The following is a 14,617-nucleotide window of genomic DNA, read 5'->3' as shown; positions in this document are numbered from 1 at the left end:
TTTTCTTGCAGTATGTATTGGTACCAATGGTCGTCTGTCCGTGCCATCGAATCGGGACCACCATTACCGGAACCTCAGGGACCGTTACACCAATTGTACTTACGTGGATGGCAACCTGGAACTGACGTGGTTGCAGGACGAACACTTGGATCTGAGTTTTTTACAACATATACGAGAAGTTACCGGATACGTCTTGATCACTCATGTGGACGTCAACAAAATCGTGTTGCCTCGGCTGCAAATCATTCGGGGCCGAACTCAATTCAAATTGGCCGTCAAGGAAGAAGAATTTTCGTTACTGGTCATGTTATCAAAAATGAACAATCTCGAATTGCCAGCTCTCAGAGGTAAGCGTTTCTATTATTTTTGAATGTATGTCATTTTTAATATTCTTTACTCATGCCATACATTTATTCAGATATATTGGCCGGCAATGTGGGCATGATCGATAACTATAATCTATGCCATATGCGCACCATTAACTGGGATGAGATCATCACCGGGCAGGGGGCCAAGTGGATGTACATGTATAATTTCTCGAACTCTGAACGGGAATGCCCACCTTGTGACAAGTCATGTACGGGCGGTTGTTGGGGTGAAGGTCCACACAATTGCCAAAAGTTCTCAAAGATCAACTGTAGTCCCCAATGTTATCAAGGCCGTTGTTTTGGACCAAAACCCAGAGACTGCTGTCATTTGTTTTGTGCCGGTGGTTGTACGGGACCAAAGCAAAGTGATTGCCTCGTAAGTATATTACAATATATGTATATAATAACTCAATCCTAATAATATGTCCTAAGTTACGTTTAAAAAAATAATTATATTTATAATTTTAAAGGCATGTCGAAATTTCTATGACGATGGTGTATGCACTCAAGAATGTCCGGCGATGCAACGTTATAATTCCATAACATACTCCTGGGAAACAAATCCAAATGGAAAGTATGCTTATGGCGCCACTTGCGTAAAAAACTGCCCGGAACATTTGCTCAAAGACAACGGGGCGTGTGTGCGAAGTTGTCCACCAAAGAAAAAGGTAAGAATTGTGCTTAATTTAATTTAAACACATTTTTCTAAATTAAAACTTGTTGTAGGCTGTAAATGGGGAATGTGTGTTATGCGACGGACCATGCCCTAAAACTTGTGAAGGGGTAACCACGATACATGATAGCAACATTGATGGTTTTAAAGATTGTACCGTAATCGAGGGCTCATTAACTATCTTGGATCAAACATTCAAAGGTTTCCAACAAGTTTTTGCCAACTTCAGTTTCGGCCAACGTATTAAAGCTATGAATCCTGACCGTTTGGAAGTGTTTAGCACGTTAAAAGAAGTGACCGGTTACATAAACATACAAGGATCCCATGAAGATTTTAAAAATCTGTCATACTTTAGGTAAAGTATTATAAAATTACAATACCAATAATATACCTATTGTTTAATTGAATTGTATTTTACTTCAACAGGAATTTGGAAGTTATCGGTGGTCGCACTGTTACCGAATACTTTGCATCATTGTATATTGTAAAGACTTCGTTAACTTCATTGGGTTTGCGATCACTAAAGAAAATCCATTCTGGGAGCGTTGCAATATTAGAAAATAAAAGACTGTGTTACGCCCAAACTATAGACTGGGAGTCCATAAAAAAATCATCGGAACATCCAAAGCTCTTGCAAAATAACAAAAATGAATCTCTTTGCAGTAAGTATTCATTTATAATTATTAATTACTAATATGACGTTTTATACTATGTTTTTATATAGTTTTAGAAAATGAAATATGCGATCCAGAGTGTTCAAAACAAGGTTGCTGGGGCCCAGGACCCCATCAGTGTTTGTCTTGTAGGAACTTTCAATACGACAATCAGTGCCTACCAAACTGTAGTCATGTACCTGGGTAAGTCAGACATTATAAGTTTTAAATGAGCTATTAATGAGTTGAATTGAGTCTGACTATTCTTGTTGTTATTTTCTACTCAGGCTATACGAGGCTGGTGACAAGACTTGCGCAGCATGTCATCCGGAATGTGATGGTGGTTGTCATGGACCCGGCCCCGAACATTGTACAACATGCCGTAATCTTCTTGACGGTATTCACTGTGTATCTCAATGTCCAGTGAATAAATACAGTGCTAACCAATCCAGACCCAGTGAGTGTTTGCCCTGTCATCTGAACTGTGTTGGAGGTTGCAGTGGTCCGGACAACACAATTGGACCAAATGGGTGCCGATCTTGTCACAAAGCTGTTCTCAATGCTGATGCTTCGGTTGTAAGTATTTGTCTCTTATTAATTTACTCTTTGTTGTTTTAAAAGAAAATCTAACAGTCTTAATGTTTTCCCTCATTCAACTTAAATATATATGTGTAATGTGTATATTTATCTTTAGGAGAGATGTTTACACAAGAATGAGACTTGTCCAAATGGTTACTATTATGAATGGGTTGGACCGTTGGAGCAAGGTGGTGCTGCTCTGCGTGCATTAGCCGGCAAGGCTGTATGCAGAAAGTGTCATCCACGGTGTTTTAGATGCACAGGTTTCGGATTCCATGATCAAGTCTGCCAACGTTGCGCGGGCTACAAACGTGGTGATCACTGCGCAGACGATTGTCCAATCGAGTACTATGCCACGACCAACAAGTTACCTAATGGAGAAATAGAACGAGAATGTATGCCATGTGACATTTTATGTAGAGGATGTTACGGGCCACATGCGTCTCAATGCCAGGCGTGTAGGCATTTCAAAATATTTGAGGTAAGTACCATAACAAACGAGTCGATTGTGTATTGAAATTCTCGATGAAAACTAAACTAAACTATTTTAACATTTTAGCCCAGCGGTAACCCTTCGGATAACCGTACAGCATTCAACTGCTCAGGTCCTATTTGCCCATCTTTCGCCCCATACAAAGTGTACACCAAGGACGATCCAGATCCATATTGTTCCGCTGACGATGTTAGAATGGCCTCTAAACTGTAAGTTTGTCTTAATATTTTGACTTCCCTATAACATTCGATATTTAACCGTCCATGACGTTATTTTTGTTTGATTTTAGTAGTGATTCGGAGCAAATACCGTTGATACTGAGCGCGGTTGTAGTGTTTACGTTTTTGGTGATGGTTTTACTCATGATTCTTGTATGGCACTGGCGAAGACGTGCACGAGCCAAAGAGACAGCAGTAAAAATGACAATGGTACTAACAGGTATGGAGGATAACGAACCACTAAGGCCTTCGAACGTTAAACCCAATACGGCCAAACTAAGAATCGTTAAAGAGGTAGACCTAAGAATCGGCGCTGAACTCGGAAATGGAGCTTTTGGAGTTGTGTACAAGGTATGACACATAATTAAATGCTTAGTCTAATGTTGATTAATTTAAAAATAATTACGTGTATCGAACTGAATAAATGTATGAATTATAATAAAATCGTGCGTTTATAGGGCGTTTGGGTTGTTGAAGGCGAGAACATTAAAATACCAGTGGCAATCAAAAAGCTACACAAAAAAGACGATACGTGTGGTTACGAGAATACTAGCAAAGAGTTCTTAGATGAAGCTTATATAATGGCTAGTGTCGAACACGACAATCTAGTAAAACTGTTGGCCGTATGTATGACGTCTGAAATGATGTTGGTTACCCAACTCATGCCACTCGGGTGCCTGTTGAAGTACGTACGAAACAACAACGACAAGATCGGTTCGAAAACGTTCCTAAAATGGTGCACGCAAATAGCCAAAGGTAAGAGATTTTAAAAATAAATGCCAGTGCAAACAACGAGTGTCCTAATCTCAAACGTTTTATTCAGGTATGGCGTATTTGGAAGAAAAGCGATTGGTTCACAGGGACCTGGCAGCCCGAAACGTGCTTGTGCAGAACACCAACTGTGTGAAGATCACCGATTTTGGTTTGGCTAAATTTTTGGAAATCGACCAACTTGAATACACTGCCGACGGTGGAAAGATGCCTGTCAAATGGCTTGCCCCAGAATGTCTTAAATATAGGGTGTTCACCCACAAAAGTGATGTTTGGGCATTTGGTAAGTTGACTTTCGCTGTTACGCATAGGGTGGTCCCACACAGCGAATCAACAATTTTTTTAATTATTTTTTTTTATTTATAGGTATCACCGTGTGGGAATTGTTGACTTACGGCAAGCAACCGTATGAAAGCGTGGACAAGAAAGAAGTTTTAGGTCTGCTAGAGAAAGGCGAACGATTACCACAACCGCCTATTTGCACCATCGATGTGTACATGGTGATGGTCAAGTGTTGGCTGATCGAAAAAGATAGCCGTCCTAGTTTTGAGGAACTGGCTGACGAATTCGCCAAGATGGCAATCGATCCGGGTAGATACCTGGTCATACCAGGTGACCGTTACATGAGGTTGCCGTCGTACTCGTCGCAGGTAAGTGGTCAACGAAATTTTGACTGTTGGTTCGTTTTTTTACCGTTTGCTTAACTATTATTTATTGCGTAGGACGAAAACGAGATACTATCGAACCTGGCGACTGAAGGTGCGGATATGAGTATAATGGAAGCCGATGAGTACTGCATGAACCCAAAGATGGGTAACAGCATGCCGGGTCCGTCGAGGCTGGGATCGAGTAGCACGGCGGGTCCTGACATGCTTGGATCTATGCATGGCAGACACAACTGGGATCGCGAGCTCAGAAAATTCAGTGACATACATCGATTAGGTAAAAACTGTTTTAATAATTCAGTAATGATAGTATAGGTGATCTTTGTTTCATTAGCAATAACATACAAATGGTACTTAAATTAAACAAACTATACTAACCCTATATTGTGTTTTTTCTTGGTAGATTGCGACACTTCCGACGATCTCAGTAATGGAAGCAAGGCGCAAGTTGGCACGTTGAAATTAGACTTGCCATTAGATGAGGACGATTACCTAATGCCTTCCCCGGCCAATGATGAAATCGACAACAAGCGTCGCCATGCGCCTGCCAACTACATCGATTTGATTGGTCACCAACACGCTGAAGGTAAGTCATCTTAGTTCTTAATAATATCTTCTACTTGCTAAAAATGACAAAATCAGATGACATCTAGTTGAAAAAAGAAATTATGGTAGATACTAGATGTGTATTATTATAGTTACCTACAATATTAATCAAACTATGGTTCAAAATATAATGAAAATCAGTAAGCCACTCTTAAGCTAGGAATTATTCAGCTATCCGAAATCTTACGAATACAAACTTTGTTCCCAACACTAAACTGGATCTTTTAATAAATCCCGGCTACCTGAATAATGGAGATTTTTTTTTATTTATAATAAATATTATTACGTTTGTGTTGCAGCGGAATACGCCAACGGTAGTCTACCGAGACCTCCTGGTCTAACCAAAAACTATCAACCAGACTTCTTGCCAGTCCAGGTGAGCAGCGTGGACAACCCCGAGTACCATTTGACCGGTGGCGAAACTTCCGCCGCGGCTCCATCGACAGTCTCCGGTGACGGTAGCGGTTCTGTTGCAGAGGCGTCCTGCGAACCGCAGTCACCCGCGCCTACCTCCAACGGCCGCAGTCTGGAGGACGAGTCGGACCATGAGTACTACAACGACTTTGATCGGCTGCAAAGAGAGCTTCAACCGCTCAGACGAAACGAAACAACCGTTTGACGAACGGCTATCGAGCCCCACACGTATCTGGGGGAACCTCGAACCATTTTGTAGACGTTTAAGTTTTGTTTTGTTGACTCGTTTTTAAGAATTATTAAGACAATTATTATGAAATGACACATGAAACGACAAGTTTTTTTCAAGTTTATTCAATACATTACTATATGATGTGTATATAATAATATTGTTTTATTCATATTTATATTTTTAAAACTAGGTATTATATATTTATATTTGTATAACGCTGTGCCATTCTCTATCCCGACTGTACATTATATTATTATTATTTTTATTATCATTGTCGTTTGATAACTGTAAAGAAATATTTTATACTAATTGTAAGGTTCTTGTTATTGTTAGCTTATACAACAATTTTATTGTGTAATGTGACTGTGTAGTTTGCCCATAATACAATGTAGCAAAACGGATCAAACAAAGGAACCGTTTTCCTCAGAGTTAATGTACTTAAAAATAAATCAAAATCATATTTACTCCAAAATGAAAACCGATTGCCTTTAAGATATCCGTGGGCAAACAAATATATATTTAAATATATTTTTTTAAAGGCTGTGATATTTATTTTATTAATGTAAATATGTTTTTCCCGAAATTATTTGAAACATATACTTATGTTTATTGTATTATTTGCATACATTTTAGGATTAAGAAAACAATAAACTATATATTTTTCCATTGTAATTACTATTAACTATGGCAATATTTTTGTTTTATTATAATATAGACTTTTACCGAACATATTATGTTAATGAATGGGCATACATAATTACCAGCTATCCATTAGCTTATGTTGCGTGACCTATTCAAACTTTAGGGAACCTACTAATAGGTAGATACATGGAGATTTTTAAACTGACCTGTTGTACTTATATAATATTAATTTAAACCTTGATTGTATAATTTTTTTTTTAGATCTCTTAATTTTCCATGTATCATCATAATTTATAGTTGTATTTGTTAGATTAAACATACAAAAACAATACTTGCCATCGGCTACACACATACTGAGTATGAATTTTAACATGTCTGAACTTAATGTCTGCTTGTAGTAAGAATAAAAATACTATTTTTTTTATTAGTTTTTATAAATTTACCTAATAATAGTAAGTGCCATTTATTTAATGTGTTTTGAATATTAGAAAAATGAATTACTGTGCGGTAGCTATTAGTATTACTTTTTTTTTACTAGAATGTTAATCTTTTAATAAGTCTGTTTGGTAGGCATATTGTGTGTGATTTATAAACCTATGTGTGTTTGTATATCTTGTATACTAATACACATACTTGTAATATTCATTTTGTAAGTCTGTAAAGTGTCAATAAAAACAAGTTGATCTTATAATGTATTGATTTTTATTATTTTAAATAAATACAATAACTAATAATATTGCATAAAAGTGGGACAGATTTAGTGGCATATTTAGGAATTTTTAAGGGCCCACTTAATTTTTCCAACACAAAGCTGCAAGTTACATTCATAATTATTTAACCAGTATATGGTTATGGGGCCCTATCAATAAAAACAATTCTTTAAAATTTTAAAAATATATTTAAAAAATTTAACCTGTTTAATTAAGCATGATACATTAAAAACATATTATTTATTATGTACATAATATTTATGTACTTATACATATTTTATACAAGTCTTTTTTCTTGCTTTTTGTAGAACATCATTTTCTACAAAATCATTAATAATGACCAATTATCGGACAGATACACTATGTAAGAATGTTAAATTATGCTTATTGTTTTTTTTTTTATGTATTAGCAAATAGCTTCTTTTATAAATGTAATATTCACATGATAAATTGGTACCTACTCGATAAAGTACTCATTACATCATTTACATAACTGTTGAACAAGTTTAAAGTTAATAATATGTATTTCAGACTTGGTACGTTAATTTCTGTGTTAAAATCGTGAACTACATTAATTAATATGATACATTAATACCTTTATCAGTGTTATGAAAATGTAAACGTTGGCCTACTATAGATAAGAGGATTTCGGCTATCTATAATATTTTTTAAAAGCTTATTATCTGTGTCTCCCACTATAATCATAATCTTAGGCCATAAAGTTCTATTTTTATACCTTTTGATGCACGACTTATTGTTGGCGCCGTCGTCATGATAAAATATTATGCATTTTGTCATGGGCGACACGCCGCCACCGCGCCGCCCTCCATCGGTACTGTTCGGTATTCACTCACACAAGTGCACAACATAGTTGAACAATACACAGCTTTACGTTCCCACCGTGACCGTGCCACTGCGTAGACTGCCGACTGTCGGAGTCGGACTGACTATTTCTGACTGTAGTAAAATAGTGTTTACTTTATTTGCCGTTGGAGTGTTCCGGCGTTTGGCGTCACGCGTCAATTGCGTCACTGGCTTGTAGTTTGTACTTGGCGATTTAGTAAACTCACTGGCTCAGTAGTCAGTGCCCCGCAGTCATTATTCGCCGACTGCCTTGCTGTTTCGTCACCGCTCTACGCTTGTCGATCGCCTGACGTTTTATTGACGATCTACGTTTTTTCGGTGAGTACAAGCTCTCGATAATATTATAGTAGGTATTTCAACCCGTTCCCCCAAATAATATCATATGTCTGTGTCGTTGAAAACGGTTATGTGTAAGTGTAGACTATTAAATCATCTATAGAACGAATAAATGAATTGTATCATGAACTAAAATTGTGGAACTTACTATTGGAGAGCTTTTTCGTGCTGATAAATTTGATGTGTCAAATAACCGTCGTTTTTTTTAAACTATAATCTTTCAAGTACCTGTAATAGAGCAAACTGAATGTAAATTGATTTTTCATTTTTAAGATATTATATCCGAAGCACACCACAACCGACAAACAGTTCTAAACTTTACTAAAATATTTTGATTTTTTGATTCCACTAAATATTTAATGAATATTTCAAGCGTTTACTTTAATAAGTATATATTATAAGTCATTTTTTCAGAAAAAACACTGAACAGTTAATATTTGTATGTTTGGATATTCTAACATTTACCATGGACAAAAATTACCTACAAAATAAAATCAAAAGAATTTTTAAATATATGTGCTTGATTCAAAATTCAAATGTTTACAACAAATAAACAATAATACACTTACAGTTTACAAATTATAGTATTAAAGACGATAAGTGACTTAAAATATATAATTGAGAAATTGTACATAACATGAATTAGGATATCTGTATTTCTTTATTTGTTATATAAAGTACAATAAATTTCGAAATTCAATTCAAACATAATTTTTTTCACTTTTGGCAAAAATATGGGAATTACGATTACCTACAATACCACTCTAATTCATCTATTAACTTCTCCTTGAAATTAGTGGTTTATTAACCCTTTCATCTAAACTTCAAAAACTAATAAATAGTTTAAAAAAATACTTTTTTACCTAAGTAACAAACAAATTAGTAGTACGTAACAACTTTGAGATCTATAATTATTTAGCTAAGTTAAAATGGTTATCGACATAATACACCTACATTTTTTTATAGAAATATTTAATATATTATATGCTCCCCTAATCCAAACATTATCTAAACAGCAGCATTATGCTGTTTATCGTGTTTAAGACTTGGGACAGCCAACGCCCACATGTAATGATAATAATAATGATATTAATAATAATAATAATAATAATAGACAATACCTTATAGGTATACAGTCTACTACCAAAGGTTTCTGTGCAACCCAATCGCACATGTTTGTCCTTCGAGTCTACGAGCTACTAAATACAATAGTATCAAGTTCATGAATTTTATGTGTTAATTTCATAGCTACCTATTAAATTTGGTTTAAGTGTAATAAAGAACCTAGATAAAGTACAAGATCAATTTTTTTTTTATTTGTTCATGTAGGTTGTGTTTGTGTTAAGTAGGTATACAGAAAAATGAGCGGAGACTCTTATTCAGAACGTACGTTCATCATGGTCAAGCCAGATGGTGTTCAACGCGGCCTGGTTGGCAAGATAATTAAGCGCTTTGAAGAAAAAGGATTCAAATTGGTCGCAATGAAATTCATGTGGGCAAGTACTTCTAGTTTTTAATCTTAAATATATTTGCATTTATTATTTTCAGTTACTATTAAATGCTTAAAAGTAGACATGAAACTAAATAACAGCAAAAATACTACTTTTACACATGTACATCAAATGCAATTGTATTTGTGACTTTCAACGTTTGCTTAGATGAATTAATAAATGTTGATGTCTAAGTAATAGATTGTATAGATTTGACTAATGTATGTAGTTATATACCTCAAACACAACTTAAAAACATTTCAAGGGATCATAAAAAAATTGAGTTATTAAGGTTATACTCGACTATACTAAAACTTTTGATTTTATTGCAATTTGAAAATATATTTATTTTATATTAATATTAAAAATGATAAACAATTTATCTACCCTGCAGTGTACTTATTATGATGGAAAATACAATTTTGTATAAGAGGAAAAAAAGTTGGGAAGAGAGTTAGAACCCTACCATTGCGTACGTCTCTGGCAAATACAATTTAAAATTTAAAACATTGAATTATTTTACATGTCTATTAATATAATGTATTTAAGTAGAACATCCCAAAAAATTCCGTTCATATTTTTTTTAAATAATGTTACATACATTTTTAGTTTCTTGGCAGTACTAAATAAACTTTTAGTTTTTATGAATAATATAAAAAATGTAATTAACAATAAGTTGAGGTAGTTAAAAATAACTTTTTAGCTATATAACTATTTTTATTGTTTAGGAGCACTAATTTTTTATATTTTCTTTTAAAAAATAATAAATATGTATCAAATAACATATTATTATATGAGGTTAAAATTAATATTTAACTATTTAGTTAAATTTTAAATCAAATTACTTATTAATCTTATTATTTATTTCAGGCATCTGAAGAATTGTTATCAAAACACTATGCTGATTTATCAAGTAGGCCATTTTTCCCAGGTCTTGTCAAATACATGGCTTCTGGACCAGTAGTGCCAATGGTTATTAGACACAATATTGTTTACTTGAGTAAATTATAAAATAATTACGTTGTGTTATTATAGGTATGGGAAGGATTAGATGTTGTGAAAACTGGACGTTTCATTCTCGGCGCAACTGACCCAAAAAATTCAAATCCTGGTACAATTAGAGGTGATCTATGTATCCAAGTCGGCCGGTAAATATTTCTGAAATCTAACAATTTTTAATATTTTTAATAATTATTTTAAAATTGTTAATATTATTATTAGCAACATAATTCATGGTTCGGACGCTGTTGAATCAGCCAACAAAGAAATTGCACTGTGGTTTTCGGAGAAAGAAGTGGTATCATGGTCAAGAGCCAGTGACTCTTGGTTGTATGGCGAAAACTAAAATATAACTATTTATTTTTCAAGCATATATATATATAATTACTTGGTCATTAGATCAATTAGTTATAATTTGGTAGTAGAAATGCACCTAATTATTATCAAAATTATTAAATAATTGATTCAATATGCCTTATGCTCATTTGCAATTCTTTAAAAAATGAATTAAATATTAAATCTTTTATTTTGAAAATATTATTCTTATAAATATATTATGTTATGTACATCAATTGAAATTTTGCAATACTGAATATTAATTTTTTTGTTTTTTCTTCATTTGATCTTCATCATTACTATCACTTCTTTTATTTTTTCCTGATAACCAAGATGTCATAAAAGTGCTGCTTTTGTTCACTCTGTAAATAAACAGTAAATATGAAATTACTTAAATAAAAACTAATAAAAAAGTTAGGTTAAAATAGTATAGATATTAAGCAATTTAGTTGTCTTGTGCAATATTCTTATCTAGTAATATAAGATTAAAGCAATGTTTTTCAAAATGTTTGATATGAGTCTCTTAATCTTAAAATGATATAATAATGAGACCCATCTAAAAACATGTGCGATCCATAGGTTATGAGGCACAGTTTAATCATGGTTTATACTAGACCATATTTTAAACAAAATAACCAGAAGCACTATGTCATAGCCAGTATTGTATATTTTTATAAGTACATTTGAACTGATATTTTATTCTTGTACTTTTAATAAACATCATTGAATTTTTTAATAATATAAATTGATAGTATTAGTTAGACTAAAATCAAACAAATTATCTTAATAAAGGTTCACATACATTTTTGTAATCGGCTTATTGCAATCTTCGCTCTTGTTACGCGAATTGTTAACTACGCTTGACACTTCATACCACTTCAGATTATCAATAGGACAAAGCATTGAGATGGCTCGACTTGCAGACACCCTTCTGGTATCTAACCAATCCTAGGTAGTTAAAATAGGTTTAAATAATGTATTACTTTAATTACATAAACCAATATTAACCTCTATAAGTTGTTCATTCTCTAAGACTGCAGGAATTCGATGATGAAGTTGAGAAAATGTCTTGCTTGATTCCATTGTGATAATTGAATAGCTATACACTTCTTCTCCATTTGGTGACTTCCATTTATTGTAAATACCAGCTAATTGAAGTAGAGATGGTCCATTCCACCCAGATTGCTCTGTCCATAGAGCTGATTCCCAAGCATTTATATCATAAACTGAAACCTTAATGAAAATATTTCTTATAAAATTAAGATTTCTAGTTGTCTAAATATTTGTATGTTATTTATATCAAATCAAGTGTGTTTGTATGTATGTATTGTATGTCTGGACCACGGTATCTTAATTATGGCCATACAAAATAAATCAAGAAAAAAAAACAATCAAATTTTAATTTAAAAACAATTTGGTAATGTTCATCAAGCCCCATCCAATGAATTTTTTGGTTAAAGTATGGTTTATTCCTGTAGTAGTGTAGTAGGTAAATATTCAAAGAGTAAAGAGAGAGGGAGAATAGATTTATATTTTAATTTTAATTTTAAGCTTTGGCTAATCAAATAAACTTGTATGTTACCTAATTATATTTTACCTTATTATTGTTTAATTTTCACATTATATATACATAAATTATTACAATTCATGCTCATAACTTTTTGAGTACATTATTTGTTCAGGCTGTAGACTAAACACAAAAAAATTATTACTTTAATTCAATACTAACTCCATTTTTTTGAGGCATGTGTATAAAGTGAGGCTTTTTCTTTCCAGGTCCTTCTGTAGTTTTCCATTCGTAGAAACCTTCACAAATTACAATACATCTTCTTCCTTTAGTCAACGGTTCACTGTACAGTTTTGAAGTGGTTACATTTTCTATTCTACAATTGTTTGTACTTAATCCATGATTGTTAAAATTTCCCTAAAATCATTTCTTAATTTAATATTCAAAATAAAATAACAAAAACAATTTTCATTATTTTAATGAAAACTAATATCATTGAGTATATTTTTTTGTATTATATACTCAATGCTAATGTTTTTTATTTAGTCACAGATGTATGTTGGTGTATTAAGTAAAATACCTTATGCCAGGGAGGTATCATACCCCATACCATAGGTGTTAATATTCTAGAAGGGTAGCCTACAAATTCTTCACCAGAAACAAGAATTGGAGTTACATCAGTAGGTGCTATGTTGTTGGACCGCTTAAATTCAAAGTTACCATTCATTTCATCATGCCATTCCGGTTGACAATACAATGTGTCCTTACGATTTTTGTAGGTCGTCGCTTTGCAATAAGTTTCATGTTTCAAGTTACTAATAATAAAACATAATATGGATAATTAAGATATAGTGTGAGGCAAACAATTTTTTATGGACACGCTATTACAGTCAGTTATAACTCATTAGTCAAAACATTAAATTGTTGTTATGTTAATCTTCAGACAACACCCAGGGTTTAAAACAATGAAATTAAAATTTATAAAAAAACCAATCATACGTATATTATATTTCAGACACTGATTCAAATTTACTTAGAATAAATCAATTTTAAATTACATAATACGTTAAGTTAATATATTCATATAATTACATTGTGAATTATTATTCCGCATTCGTAAAGAAACATAACAGTATAAGCTACTCACCAAGCAGTTCGGCCGCACATTTTCTTTTCACATTCAACTCTTCAATTCCAACACAAAATAATTGGTACAATTTTCACCGTATAGGTAATACTAACTACTTACCTATTAATAAATAATAATATAATAAATTATAAATTATCACATACTACTGCACTATCACATTCAGTAAACAAAAAACAATTATTAATCATAATTTATATAAAAGTTTGAAATTGTAATTACTTTTAATTATTGAAATATAAAATGCAACTATATTGTAATCTCAATATTTGCTAGGTGTAATCTATAAGTCAGTACTTTCAAATTCTAGTTTAGAAATTCAGAATGACAGAATCATTGACAAATACCGAAGAGTAAACAAGTACAAATGTACGATATCTACTTATTAACACGGTCTTAGAAGAGTTGGGAAGAACGTGTTTATTAGTTTCTAGAAAAATACAAGATAGAATAATATAAAATAGTATGTGTAATATCAGGTTATCAGTCTACACTCTACAACCTACAACTACTAGTACCTATAGAGTATATTATAATACAACTGCAATAACAGCATTACCTCAATCTGCATTTTCTTAATTTGTTGGGATTTTGGATTACATATCAGCCATCCTATTCACTATTTCACTGCCAGAGTCAGACTCCATTGGGATAGATAAGGCTACAAGTATAAATCACAGATTTGTATACATATCTGTGGTATAAATAAAACACATAAAAGTATTCTTATCTCTCTAGATGGCAGACACCCATAGGCGTAACTAGACCTCTTAAATGCGGGGTGCTATAATTGTAAATGCCTCACAGACTCATGAGGGGCTTTACTCCCACACCACCTACCACAAAAATTAAATAATCTAGTAAGTTATACATCTATATTCTATAATAATCGGTATTGAAAACTTTGTATTTAC

General features: G+C 32.9%; 3 protein-coding genes across 8 annotated transcripts; 2 read left to right on the top strand and 1 right to left on the bottom strand.

Annotated features, from left to right (window-relative positions):
• The first annotated feature begins 7 nt into the window (after window positions 1–7).
• Window positions 8–7,005, top strand: LOC111027798 (epidermal growth factor receptor-like). 2 transcript variants are annotated; one of them, XM_022306237.1, is made up of 16 exons: window positions 8–347; window positions 419–744; window positions 839–1,036; window positions 1,095–1,396; window positions 1,468–1,703; window positions 1,766–1,898; window positions 1,982–2,270; window positions 2,389–2,754; window positions 2,833–2,975; window positions 3,059–3,335; window positions 3,443–3,740; window positions 3,808–4,038; window positions 4,122–4,405; window positions 4,478–4,697; window positions 4,824–5,006; window positions 5,326–7,005. In XM_022306237.1, the coding sequence occupies exons 1-16, from the start codon at window positions 305–307 to the stop codon at window positions 5,643–5,645; spliced, it is 3,849 nt and encodes a 1,282-aa protein (XP_022161929.1). In that variant the 5' UTR covers window positions 8–304; the 3' UTR covers window positions 5,646–7,005. The 2 variants fall into 2 exon arrangements, with proteins under 2 accessions (XP_022161929.1, XP_022161928.1); XM_022306236.1 differs by having other exon boundaries at window positions 3,056–3,335.
• A 992-nt stretch (window positions 7,006–7,997) lies between these two features.
• LOC111027804 (nucleoside diphosphate kinase-like) lies at window positions 7,998–11,466 on the top strand. Of its 2 annotated transcripts, none has more exons than XM_022306253.1 (5): window positions 7,998–8,206; window positions 9,574–9,720; window positions 10,585–10,686; window positions 10,750–10,862; window positions 10,936–11,466. In XM_022306253.1, exons 2-5 carry the CDS (start codon window positions 9,586–9,588, stop codon window positions 11,057–11,059), a joined length of 474 nt encoding a protein of 157 aa, XP_022161945.1. In that variant the 5' UTR covers window positions 7,998–8,206; window positions 9,574–9,585; the 3' UTR covers window positions 11,060–11,466. The 2 variants fall into 2 exon arrangements, with proteins under 2 accessions (XP_022161945.1, XP_022161944.1); XM_022306252.1 differs by having other exon boundaries at window positions 7,999–8,206; window positions 9,554–9,720.
• Window positions 11,221–14,510, bottom strand: LOC111027803 (embryonic stem cell-specific 5-hydroxymethylcytosine-binding protein). Of its 4 annotated transcripts, none has more exons than XM_022306250.1 (7): window positions 14,263–14,510; window positions 13,704–13,797; window positions 13,137–13,371; window positions 12,779–12,973; window positions 12,058–12,282; window positions 11,852–11,997; window positions 11,221–11,411 (listed from the first exon to the last, which is right to left on the bottom strand). In XM_022306250.1, the coding sequence occupies exons 2-7, from the start codon at window positions 13,721–13,723 to the stop codon at window positions 11,309–11,311; spliced, it is 924 nt and encodes a 307-aa protein (XP_022161942.1). In that variant the 5' UTR covers window positions 13,724–13,797; window positions 14,263–14,510; the 3' UTR covers window positions 11,221–11,308. The 4 variants fall into 4 exon arrangements, with proteins under 4 accessions (XP_022161942.1, XP_022161940.1, XP_022161941.1 ...); XM_022306248.1 differs by having other exon boundaries at window positions 13,704–13,805; window positions 14,263–14,509; XM_022306249.1 differs by lacking the exon at window positions 14,263–14,510 and adding an exon at window positions 14,086–14,248 and having other exon boundaries at window positions 13,704–13,805.
• Between the last annotated feature and the right edge of the window lie 107 nt (window positions 14,511–14,617).

This window comes from Myzus persicae, unplaced genomic scaffold (genome assembly GCF_001856785.1).
Source record: "Myzus persicae strain clone G006 unplaced genomic scaffold, MPER_G0061.0, whole genome shotgun sequence".
Taxonomy (NCBI): domain Eukaryota; kingdom Metazoa; phylum Arthropoda; class Insecta; order Hemiptera; family Aphididae; genus Myzus; species Myzus persicae.
The sequence above is the reverse complement of the archived record's forward strand: the minus strand, read 5'-3'. Positions and strand labels throughout refer to the sequence as shown.

Excerpts from the sequence above, each read along its gene's own strand:
- LOC111027798 (XM_022306236.1), top strand. The coding sequence starts at position 305 with ATGTTATCAAAAATGAACAATCTCGAATTGCCAGCTCTCAGAG. Across the intron at positions 1,037-1,094 it reads GTTGTCCACCAAAGAAAAAG|GCTGTAAATGGGGAATGTGT; the intron begins GTAAGAATTGTG and ends AACTTGTTGTAG. Across the intron at positions 1,397-1,467 it reads AAAAATCTGTCATACTTTAG|GAATTTGGAAGTTATCGGTG; the intron begins GTAAAGTATTAT and ends TTACTTCAACAG.
- LOC111027804 (XM_022306253.1), top strand. The coding sequence starts at position 9,586 with ATGAGCGGAGACTCTTATTCAGAACGTACGTTCATCATGGTCAAGCCA. Across the intron at positions 9,721-10,584 it reads TCGCAATGAAATTCATGTGG|GCATCTGAAGAATTGTTATC; the intron begins GCAAGTACTTCT and ends TATTTATTTCAG. Across the intron at positions 10,687-10,749 it reads CTGGACCAGTAGTGCCAATG|GTATGGGAAGGATTAGATGT; the intron begins GTTATTAGACAC and ends GTGTTATTATAG.
- LOC111027803 (XM_022306250.1), bottom strand. The coding sequence starts at position 13,723 with ATGTGCGGCCGAACTGCTTG. Across the intron at positions 13,372-13,703 it reads ATGTGCGGCCGAACTGCTTG|TAACTTGAAACATGAAACTT; the intron begins GTGAGTAGCTTA and ends TTTTATTATTAG. Across the intron at positions 11,412-11,851 it reads AATAAGCCGATTACAAAAAT|AGTGAACAAAAGCAGCACTT; the intron begins GTATGTGAACCT and ends GTTTATTTACAG.